This window comes from Bos grunniens, chromosome 7, assembly GCF_055505025.1.
Source record: "Bos grunniens cultivar Pamir isolate PY7600 chromosome 7, Bosgru_T2T1.0, whole genome shotgun sequence".
NCBI lineage: Eukaryota > Metazoa > Chordata > Mammalia > Artiodactyla > Bovidae > Bos > Bos grunniens.
Window position 1 is genome coordinate 10781914 of NC_141171.1, and position 22032 is coordinate 10803945.

The 22032-nt window shown below is 45.9% G+C and overlaps 1 protein-coding gene across 1 annotated transcript in view; it reads left to right on the forward strand.

Annotated features, from left to right (window-relative positions):
- Nucleotides 1–22032, forward strand: part of LOC147368360 (adhesion G protein-coupled receptor E2-like) — an 86092-nt gene that overhangs the window by 33993 nt on the left and 30067 nt on the right. The window contains exons 8-18 of the mRNA XM_086413566.1: nt 8129–8182; nt 8497–8616; nt 14527–14573; nt 14687–14764; nt 15164–15341; nt 17392–17499; nt 17682–17902; nt 18093–18272; nt 19906–20103; nt 20378–20613; nt 21154–21155. Of these exons, the coding sequence (XP_086269692.1) occupies nt 8129–8182; nt 8497–8616; nt 14527–14573; nt 14687–14764; nt 15164–15341; nt 17392–17499; nt 17682–17902; nt 18093–18272; nt 19906–20103; nt 20378–20613; nt 21154–21155 (1422 nt within the window). The remainder of the gene's footprint in view (nt 1–8128; nt 8183–8496; nt 8617–14526; nt 14574–14686; nt 14765–15163; nt 15342–17391; nt 17500–17681; nt 17903–18092; nt 18273–19905; nt 20104–20377; nt 20614–21153; nt 21156–22032) is intronic.

The following is a 22032-nucleotide window of genomic DNA, read 5'->3' on the forward strand; positions in this document are numbered from 1 at the left end:
AGGTGTAGGTAGGAGCACAAAGTAGTAAAGCAGTAAGGCTCTGGTTATGGGGGTAGATGCTCGAGGATTTCCAGGGGGACTCCTGAGGCTCGATCCCACCTTTGCGTATGTCGAGCCTCCTTCCTCATGACCTTTGCCACGGGCGGAGTACCTCACTCTGGCCCCCAACAGTGGCCAAAGTACTTCAGTTTCAGCTTTAGCATCATTCCTTCCAAAGAAATCCCAGGCCTGATCTCCTTCAGAATGGACTGGTTGGATCTCCTTGAAGTCCAAGGGACTCTCAAGAGTCTTCTCCAACACCACAGTTCAAAAGCATCAATTCTTCGGCGCTCAGCCTTCTTCATTGTCCAACTCTCACATCCATACATGACCACAGGAAAAACCATAGCCTTGACTAGACGAACCTTTGTTGGCAAAGTAATGTCTCTGATTTTGAATATGCCATCTAGGTTGGTCATAACTTTCCTTCCAAGGAGTAAGCATCTTTTAATTTCATGGCTGCAGTCACTATCTGTAGTGATTTTGAGCCCAGAAAAATAAAGTCTGACCAGCTTGGCTTTGTTGATTTTTGCTGTGGTCTCCTATGTTTCTTTTGCATTTATTTCTGCCTTAGTTTTTAAGATTTCTTTCTCCTACTAACCCTGGGGTTCTTCATTTCTTCCTTTTCTAGTTGCTTTAGGTGTAGAGTTAGGTTATTTGTTTGACTTTTTTCTTATATATTGAGATAAGCTTGTATTGCTATGAACCTTCCCCTTAGCACTGCTTTTACAGTGTCCCATAGGTTTTGGGTTGTTGTGTTTTCATTTTCATTCATTTTTATGTATGTTTTGATTTCTCTTTTATTTCTTCTGTGATTTGTTGGTTATTCAGCAGCATGTTGTTCAGCCTCCATATGTTGGAATTTTTAATAGCTTTTCCCCTGTAATTGACATTTAATCTTACTGCACTGTGTTCAGAAAAGATGCTTGGAATGATTGAATTTTTTTAATTTACCAAGACTAGATTTATGGCCCAGGATGTCATCAATCCTGGAGAAGGTTCCATGTGCACTTGAGAAAAAGGTGAAATTCGTTGTCTTGGGGTAAAATGTCCTATAGATATCAATTATGTCTAACTGTCTATTGTATCATTTAAAGTTTGTGTTTCCTTGTTAGTTTTCTGTTTAGTTGATCTATCCATAGGTGTGAGTGGTGTATTAAAGTCTCCCACTATTATTGTGTTATTGTTAATTTCCCCCTTTTTACTTGTTAGCATTTCCCTTACATAATGTGATGCTCCTATGTTGGGTGCATATATATTTATAATTGTTGTATATTCTTCTTGGATTGATCCTTTGATCATTATGTAGTATCCTTCTCTGTCTCTTTTCACAGCCTTTATTTCAAAGACTATTTTATCTGATATGAGTATTGCTGCTCCTGCTTTTTTTTTTTTTTTTGTCTCCAATTGCATGAAACATCTTTTTTCAGCCCTTCACTTTCAGTCTGTATGTTTCCCTTGTTTTGAGGTGGGTCTCTTGTAGACAGCATATATAGGGGTCTTGTTTTTGTGTCCATTCAGCCAGTCTTTGTCTTTTGGTTGGGGCATTCAACCCATTTACATTTAAGGTAATTATTGATAAATATGATACAGTTGCCATTTACTTCGTTGTTTTGGGTTCGAGTTTATCCACTTTTCTGTGTTTTCTGTCTAGAGAAGATCCTTTAACATTTGTTGGAGAGCTGGTTTGGTGGTGCTGAATTCTCTCAGCTTCTGCTTGTCTGTAAAGCTTTTGATTTCTCCTTCATATTTGAATGAGATCCTTGCTGGGTACAGTAATCTGGGTTGTAGGTTTTTCTCTTTCGTCACTTTAACTATGTCCTGCCATTCCCTTCTGGCCTGAAGAGTTTCTATTGAAAGATCAGCTGTTATCCTTATAGGAATCCCCTTGTGTGTTATTTGTTGTTTTTCCCTTGCTGCTTTTAATATTTGTTCTTTGTGTTTGATATTTGTTAATTTGATTAATATGTGTCTTGGGGTGTTTCGCCTTGAGTTTATCCTGTTTGGGACTCTCTGGGTTTTTTGGATTTAGGTAATTATTTCCTTCCCCATTTTAAGGAAGTTTTCAACTATTATCTCCTCAAGTATTTTCTCATGGTCTTTCTTTTCATCTTCTTTTTCTGGGACTCCTATGATTCGAATGTTGGGGCATTTAACATTGTCCCCGAGGTCTCTGAGATTGTCCTCATTTCTTTTAATTCTTTTTTCTTTTTTCCTCTCTGATTCATTTATTTCCACCATTCTATCTTCTACCTCACTTATCCTATCTTCCTCCTCTGTTATTCTACTTTTGGTTCACTCCAGAGTGTTTTTGGTCTCATTATTGCATTATTCATTATATAATGACTCTTTTTTATTTCTTCTAGGCCCTTGTTAAACATTTCTTGCACCTTTTCAATCCTTGTCTCCAGGTTATTTATCTGTAACTCCATTTTATTTTCAAGATTTTGAATCATTTTTACTATCATCATTCGGACTTCTTTATCAGGTAGATATCCTATCTCTTCCTCTTTTGTTTGGTTTGGTGGGCATTTATCCTGTTCCTTTACTTGCTGAGTATTTCTCTGCCTTTGCATCTTGTTTATATTGCTCTGTTTCGTGTAGCCTTTCCATATTCTGGCAGTTTGTGGTTCCTCTTTATTGTGGAGGTTTCTTGCTGCGGGTGGGGCTGGAAGGGTGGCTTGTCAAGGTTTCTAGGTTAGGAAATCTTATGTCAGTGTTCTGGTGGATGGAGCTGGATCTCTTCTCTCTGGAGTGCAATGAAGTGCCCAGTAATGAGTTTTGAGATATCTATGGGTTTGCTGTGACTTTGGGCAGCCTGTATATTGAAGCTCAGGGCTACGTCCCTGTGTTGCTGGAGAGTTTGCATGGTATGTCTTGCTCTGGAACTGGTTGGCTCTTGGGTGGTGCTTGGTTTCAGTTTAGGTATGGAGGCTTTTGATGAGCTTTTATCGATTAATGTTCCCTGGAGTCAGGAGTTCTCTGGTGTTCTCAGGTTTTGGACTTAAGCCTCCTGCCTCTGGTTTTCAGTCTTATTCTTACAGTAGCCTCAAGACTTCTCCATCTCTATAGCACCAATGATAAAACATCTTGGTTAATGATGAAAAGTTTCTCCACAGTGAGGGACACCCAGAGAGGTTCACAGTGTTACATGGAGAAGAGAAGAGGGAGGAGGGAGATAAAGGGGACCAGGAGAAGAAGATGGGGGATCAAAAGCAGAGAGAGCAATCTAGCTAGTAATCATTTCCCTACGTGCTCTCCACAGTCTGGACTGCTTAGAGATGTTCATGGAGCTACACAGAGAAGAGACGAGGGAGAAAAGAGACAGAGGTGGCCAGGAGGATAAAAGGGAGAATCAAAAGGAGAGAGACAGATCCAGCCAGTAATCAGTTCCCTAAGTGTTCTCCACAGCCTGGAACACACAAAGAGATTCACAGAGTTGGGTAGAGAAGAGAAGTGGGAGGGAGGAGATAGAGGCAACCTAGTGGAGAAAAAGGAGAGTCAAAAGGGGGAGAGATCAGTCAAGCTAGTAATCTTGCTCCCAAGTAAAACTGGGTACTGAAGATCGGGTTCTTAAAGGTACAAAATTGATAACAAATATCAAAAAGCAAAGATTAAACATCTAGGGTAGAGGCTAGACTCTCAAAAATACAATATTAAAAAAACAGAACAAAGTCACAAAAATAATAAAATATATATGTGAAGTTTGCTTAAAAATAGGGTCTTTTTTTTTTCAAGGTAATAGTAGGTTAAAAAAATGAAAATTAAATGAGGAATACTTAAATTTTTTTTAATTTTTTAATTTAAAAAATGATAATAATAAAAATGTATCTAGGAATTTCTCTGGAGCTGTTGCGGACAGTGTGGGGTCAATTCATTTTCAGACAGTTCCTTGATCCAGCTTATACTTCTCAAGATCTATAGGCCCCTTCCTATGTAGTCAGTGCTAACTACAGGGTTTTAATCTTTTGCACCTGTCACTTCCAAAGTGGTTCCCTCTGTTTATTTTAGCTTCTTCTGTTTGCTGGTCTCTACAGTGTGTAATTTCTGCCCTGACACAAGAGGGCGATGGTGGTCACTTTTTTAGGCTCATTTGTTCAGTCGTGCTGTGGAGAGGGAGGAACACTGCAAACAAATATCACTGGCGTGTGTGTGGAGTGCTCACAGTGTCTCGGCCACACTGGGTTTGCCCCTGCTCACAGCGTGTGTGCTTTCATGGTCTACACTTCTCAGGCTCTAGATTGCTCTGCTGGAACAGTCTGAGGTGGGCCCTGGGTTGCGTGCACTTCCCAGGCTTAAGCCACTCAGGTTCAGGTTCTCAGGTACTCCACAAAGGCACAGACTGGGTGGGGCCTGCATTCTGTGCCCGTCCCAGGTCCAAGCAGCTCAGATGATCAGGTGCTTGGCGAGCACAGTCACCCCCAGGTGGGGGGTGCGTCTTATCCCCTCCCCCATCTCAGCCGCTCAGTTTTCTGCACAATGGGCGCACCTTCTCAGGTGTGCCGTGTGTCTCTTCTGGGGAGCTGATCTCTGGCTATGACCCTCCCGGTGAATGTCAACCATCCAGAATCCCAAGAAGTCTTGGTTAGCAATGAAGCCTGCTTTCAGTTTGGTAGAGGATGCCTCTCTGGAGCCACGATTGCTCCCTTCCAGCTCTGGCTGCTCCCGCCTGCCTGTCTCCCGTGGGGGATGGGCCAGTCCACAGCTGGTTAGCTCTGCTCAGTCCTTTGTTCTGTGAGCAGGCCTGGCAGTGTCTTAGGTTAGAGCTTTTCACTGGATAGTTCTCTCTCTCTCTCTCTCTCTCTCTCTCTCTCTCTCTGGCTATCCCCCAGTCTGGGTTGATATCTCATGTTAGTTCCCCCAGATTGTCGTCGGGGCATTCAGGCCAGGTCCTTACCCTAAGCAATGCAGCCCTCGCCTCCCTGCCCAGCCCCCGCTTGCTAGCGGTGGATGCTAGCATCTGGGCTGCTTTTCCGCTGGAAGTTGCCGTTAGGCACGGAATCTGTCAGGTTTAAGTAGGTATTTATTTATTTTTCCTTGCACTTATGTTGCCCTATGAGATTCCAAGACTTGCCACAGACCCGCAGGTGAGAGTGTTTCCTCGTGTTTGGAAACTTCTCTCTTTTTTAAGACTCCCTTCCTGGGACAGATCTCCGTCCCTACCTCTTTTGTCTCTCATATCTTTTATATTTTGTCCCATCTCCTTTCAAAGACAATGGGCTGCCTTTCTGGTGCCTGATGACCTCTACCAGCATTCAGAAGTTGTTTTGTGGAATTTGCTCAGGCTTCAAATGTTCTTTCCATGAATTTGTGGGGGAGAAAGTGGTCTCCCTGTCCTATTCCTCCACCATCTTAGGACCACCCTCAACTCTCTCTTTTAAAAAACTTCGTATTACATATTGGCATATAGCTGATTAAGGGATAGGCTAGCTACTCCAATATTCTTGGGCTTCCATTGTGGTTCAGCTGGTAAAGAATCGCAAGCAATGTGGGAGACCTGTGTTTGATCCCTAGGTTGGGAAGATTCCCAGGAGAAGGGAAAGGCTACCCCCTCTGCTATTCTGGCCTGAACAATTCCATGGACTGTATAGTCCATGGGGTCCAAAGAGCTGGACACAACTGAGCGACTTTCACTTTTACTTTTCATAGCCGATTAACAATGTTATGATAGTTTCAGGTGGGCAGCAAAGGGACTCAGCCATACATCTACATGAACCCATTCTCCTCCAAACACTGGTGGCTTCTCATTGCAGAGCATGGGCTCTAGGTGTGTGGCTGTGGCTCACGGGGTTAAGTTGTTCTGCAGCATGTGGGACCATCCGGACCAGGAATTTAATTTGTGTCCCCTGCATTGGCAGGCAGATTCCTGCCCATTGGACTACCAGGAAAGTCCCAAGTTGGTGAAATACATTCCTAGTGAAACTTAACTAAGATTTCTCATTTTACCACCTATATTAGCCCAGGTTCTCAAGAGGAACAGAACCAATAGGATGAATCAATAGAGGTGAGAAAGGATTTTATTTAAGAAACTGATTCATGAAATTGTGGAGGTTGGAAAGCCCAAAAACCTCAAGAACCAGCAGCACACTGGAAACCCAGGATGACCTGATGTTGCATCTCACATTCGAGGGCCTCCAGAAGCTTTTTTTTTTTTTCTTCTTCAAGGAGATCAATTTTCTTTTTCCTCTTAGGCCTTTAACTGATTGGATGAGGTTCACCTAAATTATGGAGGGTAATGTGCTTTATTCAGAGTCTACTGATGTAAATGTTAACTCAGAAACAGACTCACTGACTTAGAAAATAAGCTTATGATTACAGGGGGGAAGTGGGGGATGAGAGATAGATTGGGAGTTTGGGATTCACATGTACCCACTGCTATATTTAAAATAGATAATCAACAAGCACCTATTGCATAGCACAGGGAACTCTACTCAATATTCTGTAATAGCCTAAATGCAAAAATAATTTGTAAAAGAATAGATATACGTATATGTGTAATGAATCACTTTGCTATACACTTGAAACTAACACAACATTGTTAATCAACTGTGATCCACTATAAGATAAAGATGGAAGAAATTATTTTTCCTGCCAAACAATGCTAGTTCATGTAACACCTTCACAGCAATATCCAGACTAGTGTGAGACCAAATATGTGGGTACAGCGGCCCAGCCACATTACTACATAAAATTAACCATAATATCAACTAAACCTTATTAGTCTTCAGTCATCTACAACTGAAATAAAGCTCATGCCATTATGCTATTACTACCATTGCACTCATTTGATCAAACCAGTCAATTCTAAAGAAAATCAACTCTGAATATTCTTTGAAAGGAGTGATGCTGAAGCTGAAGCTCCAATACTTAGGCTACCTGATGCAAAGAGCTGACACACTGGGGAAAAAAAAAAAAAAAAAACGCTGATGCTGGGGAAAATCGAGGGCATGAGGAGAAGGGGGCAATAGAAGAGGAGATGTTTGGATAGCATCATTGACTCAAGGGACATGAGTTTCAGCAAACTCTGGGAGGTAGTGGAGGACAGAGAAGCCTGATGTGCTGCAGTCTATGGGGCCACAAAGAGTTGGACACGGCTTAACAACTGAAGAACAACTCATTTTGCATTGGGGAAATTGTGCTTCAAAGGACAGGTGGCATTTCCAAAGACAAGTGGCCACCAAGTGAAAGTTTGTATGCAGACTTGGGTCTTCAAATCCATTCTCCACCAGGATCCTCTGTCACATAACAGTGTTGAAATGGCAGTACAGCCTGAAGAGGAATTCTTTTTTATCTTTGCCTCAGAAGAAATATCCTGTAAAGCACACAGCTCTGAAAAGATTTTTCTTAGGGTTCAACTTCTCACTTGGATGGGATCACAGACTGGGTACTGTTTGTAGGTATACTTAATCCCTTTACACCCACAGTGGTTTCATATCACAAAACCTACTGCTGCCAGTGATTCATTTCAGGCCTGGACTGAAATCAAGCAGAGGAGCTGTGACCTCAGTGCACTATAGAAAGGCCAGGAGCTCATCTGCAGGGAACCATAGCAGCTATGGCTGCTGAAACTAGAAAGGCCACTGTATAACTCCAATCTTGAACTGCAATATCCATGCTTTTCCTATGTGTCCTGAAACATGTAACTTCAACAGGAGAAACCATCCTGGAGAGAAATCCAGAGAGGTTTCAGCCATTGCCAGAGGATCAAGAATCTGAGTATGGGCAAAGGCACCAATCTGAGGACTTTCTTCCTCCTTCAAATATGCCCCCTCGTTTGGGAAAGGTTGGAGTTTCTAAGATGTGTCCTTGTTATCAGCTCTCTGTGTATACTCTGTACCTTTACATCTAGCACCTGAGGCTCCATGAGGGCTGTGCCTGTCAGTAACTGATTCCTTGTGGAGTCCCAGGAGATGCAGGGGAAAGGCAGAGTCCTCAGTTCTGTGCAAAGCACAGGAACCTTGGGGAGGCTGCTGGAAAGTGGTGGGCAGTGGAGACACCACCATCTCCCTAGGATGCAGTGGCCACATGGAAAGGGTTGAAATTGAAGCTCCATTTTCCTATCTTTGTCATCTCTGTCTTTCTGCCCCAGGACTCTTGGTGCTGCTGCTGTTTCCAATGGGACCTACAGCCCAGAACAGTAAAGGTGAGTCTGGGGAAAGGTGGAGAATGCATGCCAGGGTCTGGGTTCTCTCACCGACAAGGGAGAAAAGGAGACTTATTTTTCAAGTGAGGTTCAGAAATGGTTCTCTGGGAACAAGAGAAGTTGTTTCTTCTACCCAAATGCCCAGAATGTTCTGAGCTCTTCCCGTTTGGATAGCATTGTCTCTCCCCCTTCCTCCCTCCCTTCCTCCCATTCATGCTTCCTTCCATTCTGCCCATGGACCCCCAGATGATAGCTTTCTTTCATTCTCTGGAACTTCTGATGACGGTCTCCATCCCCACTTCTGCCCCCCACAGCCTGCGCTCTGCCATGCCCTCCAAACTCCTCATGTGTCAATGGTACTTCCTGCCGCTGTGCTCCAGGATTCATTTCTTTTTCTGGGGAGATCTTCACGGACCCCTTGGAAAGCTGTGATGGTACGAAGATTTGGGGTGGTTGCAGGACATGCAGAGAATGTGGGGTACAGCCCAGTACCCATAGGAGACATGGATATTCAATGGGTGCCTCAGGCTTTGTCCTCAGAACTGTCAAGCACAGAAAAAAAGAAAAACAAAAACATACAAAGGTGGAGAGATGAGACATGAATAACGTGAATAATCCTGGCTTTCTGGGGAGGAGCTAGGTCTTCAGGAGTCTGGAGTCTGAGCCTCAGTTTGTCCTTTCAGGACTGAGGAGGGAGATGCAAAACTTCTACCCACTCCCCACTTCAGCACTGCCCACTGTGTCCCAATCTGGGGTGCCAGTCAGAGGGCTAGGAAGATCAGAGCTGACTGCACAAGCTTCAGGGATGGCTTGTTCCAGCTGCATCCTAGACTCAGCAGTATTGACCAAGAGTCTAAATCGTTCCAGAGAGACATGGATTACATATCAGGCCCAGTGCTACAGAGTCAGGTAGGGGATGGGGATCTCTGTCTTGAGGGGACACACATCTTTGGGAGGTGACCCTTTGCCCTGTTGTGTTCCAGACATCAATGAGTGTGAACCGCCCTCACCAGTGTACTGTGGAAGTTCAGCAGACTGCCAGAACACGGAAGGGGGCTACTACTGCACATGCAGCCCAGGATATGAGCCTGTTTCTGGGGCAATGATCTTCCGGAATGAGAGTGAGAACACATGTCGAGGTAAGAATGAGGCTGCATTTCCTGCCTCTCATTTTTGACATTTCAGGGCTGAAATGCTGAGTCATTTCTGAAGCATCCAGGGGACAGGACCTTGGTTACAGGTGTAGCACCCAGGTCTGAGTTGGGACAGTTTACAGGTATCTGTCCCACCTGCACAGAGAGGCAGATGGTACAAGCCAAGGAACCAGGTCCCAGCTTTGCCACCTGAGAGCTGCATGTGTGACACTGGCCAGAACACTTATTCAGAAATCACTGTTAATATGGGAGATGTGATAATATTATTATGATTTTCTATTTTCTTTTTTAAGTACCCCTATCTTGCACAAATAAAAACAAAAGCAACTTTGCCAAGATCACTACGTGACCTTGGACAAGTTAATTCACCTATCTCTGTGCCCCAGCTTACCTAACTATAAAAAATGCGGGCAAGGGGAATTATGGTGTTTACCTCATAGAATTGCTGGAAAGGTATATGAGGTCACAAAGCACAAAACACTGATGGCTGTTGGGCTTTTAAATTATGGTCATCATGATCTAACATACCCTTTCCATCATGGGCATCCCTGAGGGCTCTGCCCCAGGGTGGGTGCTCAGGAGCAGCTGTCCTGCCCACTCCCTCACCAGGACCAGGAGGAGCATGGCCTCCACACATCACCAGGCTTTGCCCCACTTCCAGGGGGAGCAGGCAGGTAGGGAAAGGGGCAAGGGGCCAGCAGTGGGTCAAACAGGACTCCAGAGAGGGGTCCATGAAGAGGGATAGACCTGAATACTGAGGGTGAGGAGGGGAGGAGAGAGAAGGTGGGAGGTGAGAAGAATGCTGAGCTCAGGGTACAGAGGACTCTGAAGAGGGTTCTTTGACCTCCCTGCTACAGGGAGAAGAGCCAGCGACTGTGGGCCCAGTCCCTTCCCTCCTGCACTGCAGACAGAGAGCAGCAGAGCCTCCCTAGTGGGAGGGAAGAGGGGACCTGCATCTGTATGGAGTCCCTGCTAGCCTATAGCAGCCTCGGTGGGTGGCTGTTGTGCTTGAACTCATGACCTGGTCAGAAGACAGAGCCTTCAGTAAATTAGTAATGGTCCCTCATCTCCAGGCCTACTGTGTGTTTGGGAATGGAGATTGAGTTGACTTTCCACCCCCAATTTGCCTCATTGGCCAGATACTCTTGTGCAGTAAGCAACCTGCACAACTGCACATGGTGATCATTGATCCCACTCAGTGTGTCTGCACTAAGGGGGCTGCTCACCCATTGTTGTGAGACCCTCCAGAGACATAGATGTAGAAGACTGAAGTGGAAGGGGACCTCAACAGACCTCAAGGTGGATGACAGGGAGAGAGCCACCTGCTGGTTTGCATCAAAACCTTCTGCCTGAAGACCTAGAGCTGTGACAGGCTCAGCTGGATTGTCTTACACTCCCCACCTCAGCATTCCAGCCCTCGCTGCACCCAAGTACATCTCCATCCATGTTCAGGCCATGAGGTCTGCCATGAGAAGAAGACCTGGGCTGGGTCCCTGGGCTCCTTGTTCAACTTTTCCAGACAGCTGTCCTGTGTGCCTATCTAGTCTCCCAACCCTCTCTGAACCCCAAGACTCAGAACCTCTGCAGAGGGTCTCTTCTGGATGTTCAGAACATCCCACTGTCACATGGCCTCTTATCTTCTTAAAACAAAAGAGAAAGTGACATTCATGATACTCAGTGTGGTCACAGCACTGTGTGTTCCAGAACACTATCTGTCCTCTTTGCCATTGTTAGTGCTGTCTGGGAGAATACCTGCCCTGATTGGGGCTTATGAGACCCTGGGTCATGGTGGACTCTGGGGCCCCATCCAGAAATGTGAGAGGAGGAAGACTCAAGGAATGATCACGGACCCTGCCAGCAAACAGCCTGGAGAAGATGCCTCCTGGCACCCTGATGTAACATCTCAACTGCTCAGCTTCCATTTATTTCCCCATCCAAGGCTCCACCTGACCCTCTCCCATAATTTCAGTTCATGGGCCTGAGGTAGCTCTGATGACTGGGGCCTGGGAGGATGTTGTGTCAGGGGTGTGGCAGGGTGACATCAACCCCCAACTCACTGGAAGAATCAGGTAAATGAAGAGGTTTTCCATCTGGTCTCAAGGGACCATTTCCTCTGGTCTGACCCTCTACTAAGGAGATCAGCCCAGACTGCACAATGACCCAGACCATGTGAGGACAGAAGGTGGAGACTAAGCCCCACCCAGCAGTGTGCACATGTCCACATTTCTAGTGGGAGGCCAAGTGTCAAGATGGCAGAAACACCTGCCACCCTTCGCCCATGAGCACCTTCTCCCTGCTCCAGCCACCCAGCCCTTGCCCATCATGAGCCTTGCTCAGCTGTGGATTCTCATCACTTCCTACAAGTCTGGGGTATGCCTTCATGGGAATCAGATAAAGGCACCTTCACAGCCCTAAAGCTGACTAGCCAGACATCAAACCCACTGTCCAGCACAGCCTGGTGCCCACTGAGCTTCCCTGGTAGCTCAGAGGTTAAAGTGTCTGCCTGCAATGCAGGAAACCTGGGTTTGATCCCTGGGTCAGGAAGGTCCCCTGGAGAAGGAAATGGCAACCCACTCCAGTATTCTTGCCTGGAGAATCCCATGGACAGAGGAGCCTGGTGGGCTACAGTCCACGGGGTCGCAAAGAGTCAGACACGACTGAGCGACTTCACTTTCACTTTCATTTTCTGTGTAACTGCCCACAAGCCTTAGCCTTGAGCTGCATGACTCAGGGGTGGGTCTTCATCCATGTCCACAGAGCTGGAGTCTCAGCATGGATGGAAAAGCACTGTCCTGCCGGGGTCAGCAGGATCCAAGGAGAACTCAGTGGCAGCATTTGCCCTGGGGAAGTCAGGACAAAGTGCATCACTGGGAACCAAGATGGGCCCTGCTCAGGGAACACAGCTTTACTCGGTTACCAAGAAGACCCACCCAGGCCTTTGTCCAAATCTTTAGCCTTGGACACAGGCAGCTGTGATGCCCCCATCCAGCTGGGTTCTTCCCAGAGGGGCTCACGGAGTCAGAGAGAGCAAACTGGGTAACTTGGGCCACTTATGGCCACTTCTGGATGACAGAACTTCTGAGTCACCATGCTCATCCATAGCATAACTCAATATGAATGAGGAGAGGCCCCCACTCACCAAGAAAGAGAAAGCGGGCCCTTCTGGATGCTTCTATGCTGAGAAACATGGCTGACATCCAGACCAGAAGGCTGTCCACAGCAGCAGGTATCCATCACACTCTCCTTCCCCTTGCAAATGTGGACGAATGTCAGCACAGACCCCGAGTCTGTAAAGGCTGCAGTGTCTGCATCAACACCGAGGGCAACTACACCTGCCAGTGCCCACCCAGCTTGGAGTTCAGCCCAGAGGACCCGAGGCATTGCACAGGTAGACCCTCGGAAGACAGTGTGAGGCAGGCCTGGAGCTGGGGAAGGAGCTGGGGTGGTTCAGGGACCCCAAGAATGAGGGGGACGAGACTCAGGCTCCTGTGACACCAAGGGCCTGCTGGGGCCCTGTCCAAGGATCACATCCTCAAATGGTCCCACCACAGACCAGGGAGACAGCAGAGCCTTCTGGGCCTGGGGTTTCTTTGTAGAGTTCCCTGCCCCCCAAGAACATCCCCAGACCTCACCCCTTCCGCATCTGCTACATTAGAGCAGAGGGAGGTGTCACCTCTGGCTTTCAGAGGGGGAACCTCGGTTCAGGGCTAAAGAGAATGTGAGTAAGAGCATTGATGGAGGAGTCGAGTTTCCATGACTCAGTTTCTATCTTTGCCTCATTTTTCTTCTTAAAAATAGGGACAACGTCCCAGCTGGAGTCATCTTAAGGGAAGCTGCCATGACAATCTTTGGCAATGAAGAGGCAGCAACACTATGAGGAGAGCTGTGCCCTTAGCACAGTGATGAGCTTGGAGACCTGGGCTGCACAGGACTTGTCCTCTGGGTTCTGTTCTAATAAAGGCAGGGATGCAGCTCCAGATGGCAGTGGTGCCTCCCCCTCACCCACTGCATCACATGTGGTCATGATCAGTGCTACAACCTCCCTGGTTAGAAGCCCACAGAGCCTCCTGCACCAGACGTGAAGGGATTCAGCTTGGTCTGGGATTACACCTGCACCCACAAAGTTGTGCCCTGTCCACCTTGCAGGAAGGATCTGAGCTTATGGAACTTTTGCATTAGAAAATGCTATCACACATTTGTATCCCAACAGGCCAGGTAACTTGCAGAGAGAGGGTGTCCTCAGAGAGCAGCGCTAAGAAATCTGAGAAGGGGCTTGAAGAATGGGTGCAGTGAGTGAAGGGGAGTAGCTCTGATCTTCTGGCTTTGTCCTCAGATGTGAATGAATGCACCTCAGGGAAAAAGCCATGCCACAGCTCCACCCACTGCCTCAACTCCGTGGGCAGCTATGAGTGCCGCTGCCGCTCCGGCTGGAAGCCTATCCATGGGTCCCCCAATGGCCCAAACATCACAGTCTGTGAAGGTTTGGAGCTCAAATGCTACACTCTTGGAGACCCACACTCAAAACATCTAACCATATACTCATTGGTACCCACACAAACCAAACAGAAAGATCACTGGGGGTCCCCTGCTGTGTAAGGTGTTACGCATTTTGAGGCTAAATGTGAAAAGATCTTGGAGGGGTGAGGGGTCCTAGAAAAGGAGCTGGGGTACAAAGCAGAAGGCTCCCAGGGACCCCAGGCAACAGCTAATCACCAACTGGAAAGAGAATATTTCAGTATTTTCACAAGCTGTACTTGTCTCATCTGCTGTCTGTCAGAACTCTACACACTTCCTATATATATTTTCACAGCATCCACTACTCAAAGATGTGCTGTCCTTGATTCTAGGAGGTGGCATCACCTCCTGGGGAAATAATATGGGGGAAAAGAGGGGCACAAGGAGGACAGGGGCCTCACAGGACTGAGGCAGAGCCTGACCCCCTCCTTCTTGTCCCCAGATGTGGATGAGTGCAGCTCCCAGCAGCATCAGTGTCACAACACCACCGTCTGCGTCAACACTGTGGGTTCACACAGGTGCCACTGCCGCCAAGGCTGGGAGCCTAAACCTGGGTTCTGGGATAAGCAAAGGAACACCATCTGTAAAGGTACCTGTCCTACCCTGATCTAAGACCCACCCACAGCAAACACAGACACTGCCACACCTAATGAGTTGCTCACCTGTCCCCTGCAGAGATCTCCTTCCCCACCTGGACTGCTCCCTCTGGAATCAAGAGCCAGGTGAGTGGCCCCAAAGGGACAGGCAGCAGGAAATCTCTCCGCAAAGCCTGTTCATTTCCCCCAAGCTCCTACACTCACATGAGGCTCTCTGGCCACCTTGTCTTCTCCCCTAGGCGCTCTCTCACTTCTTGAACAGAATCCAGGATCTGGGCAGAAACTTCAGTTCGGCCTCTGTCCTGAACACTGTTCGGGTAAGGGCCGGACCCAAGGGAGGCAGACAGAAGCATCCCATAGAAGCCTTGGGAAACTTTGATCTGGAAAGGGACACCCCAACAACAATGGCACACTCTCCCACAGGGTGGGTGGGAACAGTGGACACGTGTAGTGACTACTGAACACCATGGCACATCTACTAATGCCCTTTCCTTGCTCTATTTCTGGACATTGGGTTTACATCATCCTTGACACTAATGAAAAAGTTTGACCTCTGAGTGGCTGGATTGAAGCGGCAAAAATCACCCAGGGAATCCCATCCAGTACCACCTGTATCACCCAGACAGTCTCTTTAGTCTGTTTTCTGTGACTGAGTCATAACTTCATACGGCCTCTCAGATGCATGGGCTACTGGCTTTGTGTCCCCATCCCCCCAGGACCTCGTACAGGAGATGGGTGATTTGCTGGAGACCCCCGGGGACCTGAAAACCCTGCCCTTCTCAGAGCAGCACTTTGTGGTCACTAACCTGCTCTTTGGCCTGGAAAATGTCCTGAGAGGGGTGAGCAAGGCACTGCCTAAAGGGTCATTTACCTTCAGTTCATCTGCAGGCATAGGTAAGTCAGTACCTGAGTCTGACCGCAGGTTCCTGCTTCGCTTGTTCCCTGCCTCCTTGCTCTTCCAATCCCACTAGAGCAAAGTGACCATGCCTATATCTCCCAGTTAATGTCATAAACAAATTAAAATAAAAGGTTAAGGGCAAAATCGTTGAGAGGGATTAATAGGTACAAACTTGTAGTTGTGAAATAAATAAAAGGATGTAAGGTACAGAATCTGGGGAAGGAAATGGCAACCTGCTCCAGTATTCTTGCATGGGGAATCCATGGACAGAAGACCCTGGAGGGCTACAGTCCAGGGGTTTGCAGAAGTCAGACACGACGTAGTGACTAAACCACCACCAATGATGTTCAGCATAGGGAATGTAGTCAATAATATATGGAAATGAGTGGTAACTAGAGTTAGTGTGCTGATCATGTTGTAATGTATGATAATATCAAATCATTGTATCATACACCTGAAACTATTATAATATTCTAGTTCAATTGCACTTCAGTGAAAAACAGAGAGAAAAAGAGGTTAAAAATAAATGAAAAACTAAACTTTCATTGTAAAATGAAGTATCAGCAAAGGAAATAATTATACTGAAGAATTTATGATAAAATATAAATGGCTTCAAAACAAGACCACCTGCTGTCTCAGATGGTAAAGAATCTGCCTGCAATGCAGGATACCTGGGTTCAATCCCTGGGTCAGTAATATCCCCTAAAGAAGGAAGTGGCAATCCACTCCCAGTGCTCCTGCCTGGAGAATTCCAAGGACAGAAGAGTCCGGTGGGCTACAGTCCATGGGGTCACGAAGAGTCAGACAAGAGTCACTAATACTTTCACTGTCTTTTCAAAAGAAAACAAGGTATTAAATTTGGAAGTGTATAAATCTAGTATTATTTGCTATTTAAGTCTGATTTGTTTTATTAAGTTGAAATGCACTTAATATAAATTCACCATTTTAACCAGAGTGTACAATTTGGAGACATGTAGTAGTGCATTCACAGAGGTGTATAACCTTCACCTCTATTTCTAAAACAGTTTCATAATCGTAAAGGTATTCTCTGTCCACTAAACAGTCACAAATTTCTCCTTTCCTTCAGCCCTGGCAATCAGTTATTGGTTTTCTGTCCCTATGGATTTCCATCCTGGATAGCTCCTATAAATAGAAATAAATATATTATTTTCCTATAAACATTTGGGTTATTTCTACATTTTGACTGTTGTGAACAGTACTACTGTGCATATTGATGTATAGGTATTGGCTTGAATATCTATTTTAATTCATTTAAGTCACAAAGCTAGGAGTGGTATTGCTGAGTTATGCAGTAGTTCTATTTTCAACTTTTTGAGAAACTACCTATTTTCACAAAGTGGCTTTTTTTCCATTTTCCATTGCCAACAGCAATGTACAAGGGTTCCAGTCTCCTTACTGTCAGTGACACCTGTTGCTTCCATTTTTTTTTCCTGTCATAGCCATACTAGTAGCTGTCAGGAGAGATTGCATCATGGTTTAATCTGCATTTCTCTAGTACCTAAGGATGTTTAATTTTTTTTTTATGTCATTGTTGAGCATTTTTGTACCTTTCTTGGAAATATGTCTATCTACTCAAGTCCTTTTGCCTATTTTTTTTTCTTTTGGCCATGGCATGCAGCATGCAGGATCTTAATTCCCTGACCAGGGACTGAACCCAGGTCACCACAGTGAAAGCCCAAGTTCTAACCACTAAATGGCCAGGAATTCTCCATCATAATAATTAAACAGATATACTATATAAGCACATATAGTATATCTGTGTCTCATTGAAAAAGACCCTGATGCTGGGACAGATTGAAAGCAAAAGGAGAAAGAGGCAGCAGAGCATGAGATGGTTAGATAGAAATCACTGACTCAATGGACATGAATTTGATCAAACTCCATGGGTTAGTGAAGCACTGGGAAGCCTGACATGAAACAGTCCGTGGGGTTGCAAAGAGTTGGACATGACTTAGCAACTGAACAGCATGGTGTTATAGTCATCAAAACAATCACAATTACTAATCTAACTCCCACAATTCATAGAACTGTCACTGGAGGTGCAGGCGCCAAGCTACAGGAATATCACCTTGATTCAGAAACAGACAAAGATGATGCTGACCTGGGATACAGTGCATGATTCTGGTGACTCAGGTAATGGCTGAGACAGCGGGTAAGTCTTCACTGTGTGTCAAGATGCCCAAGGATATGACAAATGGGATATTGAAGTTTAAAGGGAATTGTGGGTTATGGTGGGGCAAAAGGAAATGGTCCATCTGTAGAAGAAGAGGTCCTTTCGGGCACTGCAAGATGTCAACCTTAGCTTTGTCCTGCAGGTCTTGCTGTGGTGGGCCTCCTGTCCACTCCAGGGATAGACAAATTCCTGGCGGAGGCCCCTCTGGTCCTGGATGCTGAGGAACTGACAACTCTACATGAGACACACAGGGGTTTGCTGCAGGAAACCTCCCACATCCTGCTGTCGGATGTCATATCTGCCTTTATCACCAACAAGGACACTGAGAACCTCAGGTCCCCAGTCACCTTTGTCTTCCAACATGTGAGTCCAGATGGGATGGAGTGGTGGGTGTGGAACAGGCCTGAGTCCTGGGCCCAGCCTTGGGCTTCAGGGGGCTGTGCCATGGGTGCATAAACTGTTTAGGAAAGCCCTTCACAAGCTAGCTTTGGGTCAGCATTTCTGAGCAACAGAACCCCGAACTCACACCCACTTCCTCTTCCTGTTAACACAGTCAGTGACCCCTGGGCCAAGAGAGAAGGTGCACTGTGTGTATTGGGAGCATGGCCAGAATGGAAGTGGTCATTGGGACACCAGAGGCTGCTGGGTGACCAGCACCAGAGACAACAGCACCACCTGTCAGTGCAGCCACCTCAGCATCTTTGCTGTCCTCATGGCCCACTACGGTGTTCAGGTGAGAACTCTCACACAGGCAGCATCCAAGGGCTACTGCTGCTGCTGCTGCCTCTCTTTAGTCATGTCCGAATCTGTGCAACCCCATAGACAACAGCCCACCAGGTGTAACAAATTCCCCCACACACAGCAGCTTTAGAAACATACATTTATTATTATCTCACAGTTTCTTCAAGTTAGCAAATAGTCGTGGTTCAGATGAGCTCTCTGTTCAGGTTCCTACAAGTCTTATAAACCTTTCATCAGAAAATTGGGGTTGTCCCCTAACTCCCTGATTTCAGTTTCTGGTGTTAGTAGGACTGAGGTAGTATTTTCTTTATCTCTGGCAGCAGAGAACCAGGCTCAGTTCCCATGGTTGCCTGCATTGCTTATCATCTGTTGCTGTTGTTCAGTTGCTAAGTCATGTCCCACACCTTGCGACCCCATATACTATAGCAGAACAGGTTCCCCTGTCCTTCAGTATCTCCCAGATTTTACTCAGAGTCATATCCACTGAGGCATTGATGCCACCCAACCATCTCATCCTCTGCTGTACCGTTCTCCTTTTGCCATCATTCTTTCCCAGCATCAGGGTCTTCTCCAATGAGTGGACTCTGTGCACATCAGGGGCCAAAGTATTGGAGCTTCAGCTCAGTCCTTCCAATGAATATTCAGGGTTGATTTCCTTTAGGACTGACTGGTTTGATCTGTTTGATGTCCAAGGGACTCTCAGCGAGTCTTCTACAGCATCACAATTCAAAAGCATCAATTCTTCAGCACTCAGCCTTCTTTCTGGTCCTAATTCTCCTCTGGGACCTCTCACAGTGCACCAGTGAATCTGTCTGGAGATCAGCAGCAGAAACTCCCTCATGTCAGAACTCTCTCAAACTCTGAATCGTTTTCTCCAAGAAGAGCCTACCTCTTCTGAAGGCTCTTCTGGTTACAACAGGTCTAACCAGGATAAACTCTCTAAGTCAGTTGATGGAGGGCTTGAATTTCACCTGCAACACTCTCTTCACAGCAGCACCTGGGTTGGCTCTTGACTGAACATAGAGCAGAGATGGAGATGAGGTGTGGTTGCCACATTAAAATTCTGTTTACCCCAGGGGTCTTCACAACAGGGTGCTCAGGGGCTTCAGAAAATATGAATTTTATGCTACCACCATTGTCAAAATATAGTAGACTTCCTCCGTCAAGGGTTCAGTTCTAATCTATAATCATTGGGGTGAGTGGCGTCCAAGGCAGGTGATTAATACCTGGACAGAGAGTCTCAGGTACAGATTCTGTCACACACCATCACATGGTGGGGATGGAGGGTGGTGCTCAGCATGAAGTTTCATGCCTCTGTGTACCTACTGTGGTAACTGGGAGGCTGAGTCATGCACAGAAGTCTATAGGAAAATAAACCCTTGTGAGTTCCAAGTTTGTTCTTGACTAAAGATTCTCCTGTCCCTCTGTCCTTCCAGGGACAGAATTCATCATTCAGATCCCATAAAATTCTAACATTCAGAAGCTGGAGAAAGCTATCCACAAATATACTAACTCTATCTAGGCCTTCTATTCTGATTTTTCTATGTCTAAAAATAAAAATGGTGGAAGGGTCATTACCCAGAGCAGGAATGCGTGACTGTGGTCCCCTCTCTGCTGGGTCCCAGGAGGAGGATCCCGCACTGACTGTGATCACCTACGTGGGGCTGAGCCTCTCTCTGCTCTGCCTCCTCCTGGCGGCCCTCACCTTCCTGCTGTGCAAAGCCATCCAGAACACCAGCACCTCGCTCCACCTGCAGCTCTCGCTCTGCCTCTTCCTGGCCCACCTGCTCTTCCTCACAGCCATCGACAGAACTGAGAGCAAGGTTCGTATACTTTTCCAAAATACTCCTCCCCCAGGGGATTCTGAGTTCATGGAGCCACACTGCTTTGGACACTTTTATAAAATGACTTGGGTTTCAGGTAAGGTTAAATTGGAAAATAACCAGTCTCACATTGACTGCCACGACTAGAAGACAAAGACTCTGTTGACAACTCCTTCATATACATCAAAGTTCTCCCTAGTGGCAAGTTATAGGAGTACCAGGGCCGTGCTCCACCCTGACAGTCCCTCCTGGTGGCACCTTCCTCCTCCTGCAGGTGCTGTGCGCCATCATCGCAGGTGCCTTACACTATCTCTACCTGGCCTCCTTCACCTGGATGCTACTGGTGGGCCTGCACCTCTTCCTCTCTGCACGCAACCTGACGGTGGTCAACTACTCCGGTATCAACAGGTTCATGAAGAAGGCCATGTTCCCTGTTGGCTACGGAGTCCCTGCTGTGATTGTGGCCATTTCTGCAGCATCCAGGCCTCATCTTTATGGGACTTCCACCAGGTAAATTAACTTCCAACTGTTCTTATCTCTCCAGCACAATCATGTGTTGTAGAACAAATGTAGTATTTGACTATGACAGATCACAATATATACAGACACTAAGTAATAATCCCTAGGTCATCTTTGGTAGAGGATGATAATATTGAAGGAGAATGCCTTCAACCTCTGCTCATAAAATAATAAAGAGGAAATCAAAGGAAGTGCTTAGGGCATCATTTAGAAAAATATAGCCTTCTGTTTTACCCTAATTCTATAGGATGTTTCAATTTTTCGTTTGTAATAGTAGATGCTGTAATTCACCCCACTTTACAGATAAGTAAACTAAAGCACAAATAGTTTAAGTAAATGCAGAAACGTGCACAGTTTAATTCAGTTTAGTAGGTAGCCAAGCTTAATTCAAATTCAGAGTCAAGATTCTTAGCTTACACTTTTATTTTCAGCTTTTAATACTAGACTTACTGTTTTTGCATTTTTGTTGACATATGCTACATATATTGTAGGGCTTTCCTTGTGGCTCAGCTGGTAAAGAATCTGCCTGAGATGTGGGAGACCTGGGTTCGATCCCTGGGTTGGGAAGAAACCCTGGAGAAGGGAAAGGCTACCACTCCAGTATTCTGGCCAGGAGAATTCCATGGATTGAATAGTCCAGGGGATCACAAAGAGTCAGACATGACTGAGCAACTTTCACTCGCTCACTGCAAAATTCACCCTTTAAAAGTGTACAAATCAGTGGGTTTTAGAATAGTCACAGGGCACTGCAGCTATCATCACAGTCTAATTTTACAACATTTTCAACTCCCCAAAGAAACCTCATACACAATAAAATTCATTTCTCATTCCTTCTACCCACTCCTCTGCCCCAACCCCTGACAAATGCTTATCTACTTTCTGTCTCTATTGGATATTTCACATAAATGCAATTATGCATGTGGTCTTTTGTGGATGTTTTTACTTAACCTGAAGTTTTCAAGGTTCATTCATATCGTAGTATGTATCATGACCTCACTTTTTGTTGTTGTTTTTGTTGCTATCATTTTGCAAATAATATTCCATTATATGGATATGTCACATTTTGTTTATCCATCCATCAGCTGATAGACATTTAGCTTATTTACCTTTTTGTAAAGCTATTATGAATGAGATCACTACAAACATAAATGTACAAGTTTCATTTTTCCTGGTTATATATCTACTCTACAAGTAGAATCCTGGGGCCAAATGGAAGATCTGGTTAGCCTTCTGACAAACCACCACTTGTTTTCCAAAGCTTCTGGACCATTTTACAAGCCAACTAGCAGTGTATGAGGCTTTCAGTTTCTCCACGTGATTATCAGTGGTAGTAGTAGTAGCAATGAGAATGGAGTCAAATTTCACTGTGGTTTCAATTTGTGATTTCTCCAATGACTATTGATGTTGAGC